This window comes from Colius striatus, chromosome 3 (genome assembly GCF_028858725.1).
Source record: "Colius striatus isolate bColStr4 chromosome 3, bColStr4.1.hap1, whole genome shotgun sequence".
Classification (NCBI taxonomy): domain Eukaryota; kingdom Metazoa; phylum Chordata; class Aves; order Coliiformes; family Coliidae; genus Colius; species Colius striatus.
The window spans coordinates 53,257,827-53,260,537 of NC_084761.1; the positions used below are offsets into that span (position 1 = coordinate 53,257,827).

Genomic DNA, 2,711 nt, shown 5'->3' on the forward strand with positions numbered 1-2,711 from the left:
CTACTGCTCCTCTTCGTCCTTCCCTGCCTTGTACTTGGCAGCGTGATGCTGTGGCGTTTGCCTCTGCCCCTGTAACCTGCAGAAGGGAAGATCAGGCAAGCGGGCAGCTGCAGAGCCGGGCTTTGGGGGAAGATGCTCAAACAAACTACTTCCTCTCCAGCGCATCTTTCCCTCCGCTCACGCTGCAGCCGGAGCGAGGCGGTGGCGGGGACTCGGTGAAAGGCTGCAGGAGCAGCCCGCAGCCCACCCTCCCACCCCTGCCGCTCTCCAGGCCCTGTCATCTTCCAGGTAAGATGAATGTCTATCCCATTCATCATCCCGCAGACCCTGCGGGGGCGGGAATTTGCTCGGCTACTGAAACTTATTAGCCTCAGACGGGGCGGCTTTGTTGACCTGACGGGGCTGCTCTTTTGTGGGTTCTGTCGCCAGGATTTACCCATTTACATAATGGATTAGCGTGAAACAAAACGCACGGGAATGCCTCTCCCCCTTTTCCCACTCCTTTGGAGCTGGTGGACCTCTCGAGCGAGTTAATTTCTAAATGTGACTTCCCTCTCAGACCTGTTTTCATCCGAGGAAGAAAGGCGCGCCCGGCAGTCTCCGCTCCGCGCCCTGCTCCCGCGGCCGATCGAGCATCGCGGCAGCCTTCGCCACTCCCCCGCCTCTGTGCCGCTCGCCCCCCTTGCCCCGCGGCGGCGCGGCCCGCAACCCCTGAGCTTCCCATCGACGGAGGACTGTGAAGGAAGAGCTGCGGCCCCGGCGGCTCTCCGCTGCGCTTCCCGGGGCGGATGAAAGGCTTCCAACGCAGTTTTTCTTGCCCTTCTACCTGTGCAGCGTCGAGGGCACGCGGGGGAGGAGCGCGGAGGGCTGCGGGCACCGCGCCGTCCCGGGGGCCGCGCCGGGTTAGCTCACCTCAGCGCGCCCGCCGCGCTACCCGCTAAAGCCCGTCCGGTGCTGGGGCGGGGGCCGGCCGGCCGCCGCTCACCCGGTGGGCTGTCCCGGGTGCCCGCCCCGCCCCGCCCGGTAGCCTAGAAAAGCGGGACCGGGCGGCGGCGGGGGCTGTTCGGTGGCAGCGAGGACCTACCCCGTCGACTATGAAGAACTCGGTGCCGCAGGCGGCCTCGCTGCTGCTGGAGAAGCTGCTGCTCCTTGTCCACGTACGGGCCCTGCCCGAGGGCTCCGGCGGGGAACGGTCGCAGGCGGCGGCCCCCGGCTACTACGACACCAGCTGCTTCAGGCGGGGAGACCTGCTGGAGGTGCCCCGCACTCTCTTCATCCACTTCGGCATCTATCTGGGCGAGAACCGCGTCGCACACCTGATGCCCGACATCCTGCCCGCCATCACCGCCGACCGCCGGCAGATCCAGCGAGTGGTGACGAACAAGCGGCTTATCCTGGGCGTCATCACCAAGACGGCCAGCATCCGCGTGGACACGGTGGAGGACTTCGCCTACGGCGGCAGCATCCTGGTCAACCACATGGACCGGCTCTTCGAGGACCAGGTGCTGAGCAGCGAGGAGGCGGCGCGCCGGGCGGAGAAACTGGTGGGCACCACGGCCTACAGCCTCCTCTGGAACAACTGCGAGCACTTCGTCACCTACTGCCGATACGGAGCCGCGGTCAGCTTCCAGACCGACAAGGTACGGCCCGGCCCTGGGGAGCCCCGCGGGGCAGCCGGGGGGGCGGCGGGGGGGGCGATGGAGTCAGCCGAGGCTGCGGGAGCTGGCGCCGGAGCCGACAGCCGCGCTTCCCGCCGCGGGCACTGTGCCGTGCGGGGCCCCGGGGGCAGCGGACGGGCGTCGGGTGGCGAGGAAAGCGAGGGAGATTAATTTCCCACGACAACTCTCAAAATGCGCGTTCCCACTAGAGCCGCGGGCGGTGCTGGGGGTAAAGCTCGGGTCCGTGGGTCGTGAGCCAGTGCCAGCCCCGCCTCTGCCCCCCGGGTCGTGTCCCGGAGAGCTGTCCGGGAGCCGGGCAGCAGCCGCGGGACTGGCAGCTTAACGACTTCCTCTTTAACCCTCATTTTCCCTTTTTGTTTTTGGGTTTGTTTTTGTCTTTTTTCTTCTCTTTCTCCAGTTCTGTGAGACACTGAAGATGATTATTCGGGACCAGAGGAGCGTTCTTGCTTCAGTGCTTGTGGGATTAGCATCGATATTCTGCCTCGGCTGGGCACCCTCCACCACGCTCCCCACTATCTTTATTCCCTTCTTTCTGTGGATGGCTGGCTAACGGCCTTCCTGGAGGCCCTGTCTGTACATAGGATGTATACTACTGTATTTATGAAAACACAGATTACTCATCGACATCGTGTAAAGTTTCTTAACCTTGTGTGCCATTTCAAATACAACATTGTCTAGAGCACAGTGCACAAGGCATAGCTTACTATGTAAGCCAAATAATAGATTTCCTGAAAATCTCAGTTGGTACATTTTAGCACACTTTTAAATCATGAAAACGTAGGATTGTGATGGGGTTCTGCTCCTTGCCTTTAGCCCTCAGTCATTCTAGTAACACCCTTCTTCAGTTTCTTAGCTGCATACCCAGGTGCTGTAACCATTAATAAAAATGGATAATGGAGTTCCACAAAATGATGGATACTGAGAGCAAAGTACTTACCTCCTCCTTTGACAGATGTAGCATATATTCAGAAGCTACCACCTCCATTTCTAAAATACTCTTTGGTGGAGATACAAGCAAGTAAACTGACTCCT

General features: G+C 60.8%; 1 protein-coding gene across 1 annotated transcript; it reads left to right on the forward strand.

Moving 5' to 3' along the window:
- Positions 1 to 1,094: 1,094 nt before the first annotated feature.
- Positions 1,095 to 2,251, forward strand: LRAT (lecithin retinol acyltransferase). The gene is made up of 2 exons (XM_061994025.1): positions 1,095 to 1,640; positions 2,077 to 2,251. The coding sequence occupies exons 1-2, from the start codon at positions 1,095 to 1,097 to the stop codon at positions 2,227 to 2,229; spliced, it is 699 nt and encodes a 232-aa protein (XP_061850009.1). The 3' UTR covers positions 2,230 to 2,251.
- The last annotated feature ends 460 nt before the right edge of the window (positions 2,252 to 2,711 follow it).

Bases quoted from the DNA above. Each gene is read 5' to 3' on its own strand.
- LRAT (XM_061994025.1), top strand. From the start codon at position 1,095: ATGAAGAACTCGGTGCCGCAGGCGGCCTCGCTGCTGCTGGAGAAGCTG. The intron at 1,641-2,076 runs GTACGGCCCGGC...CTCTTTCTCCAG, and splicing joins TCAGCTTCCAGACCGACAAG to TTCTGTGAGACACTGAAGAT.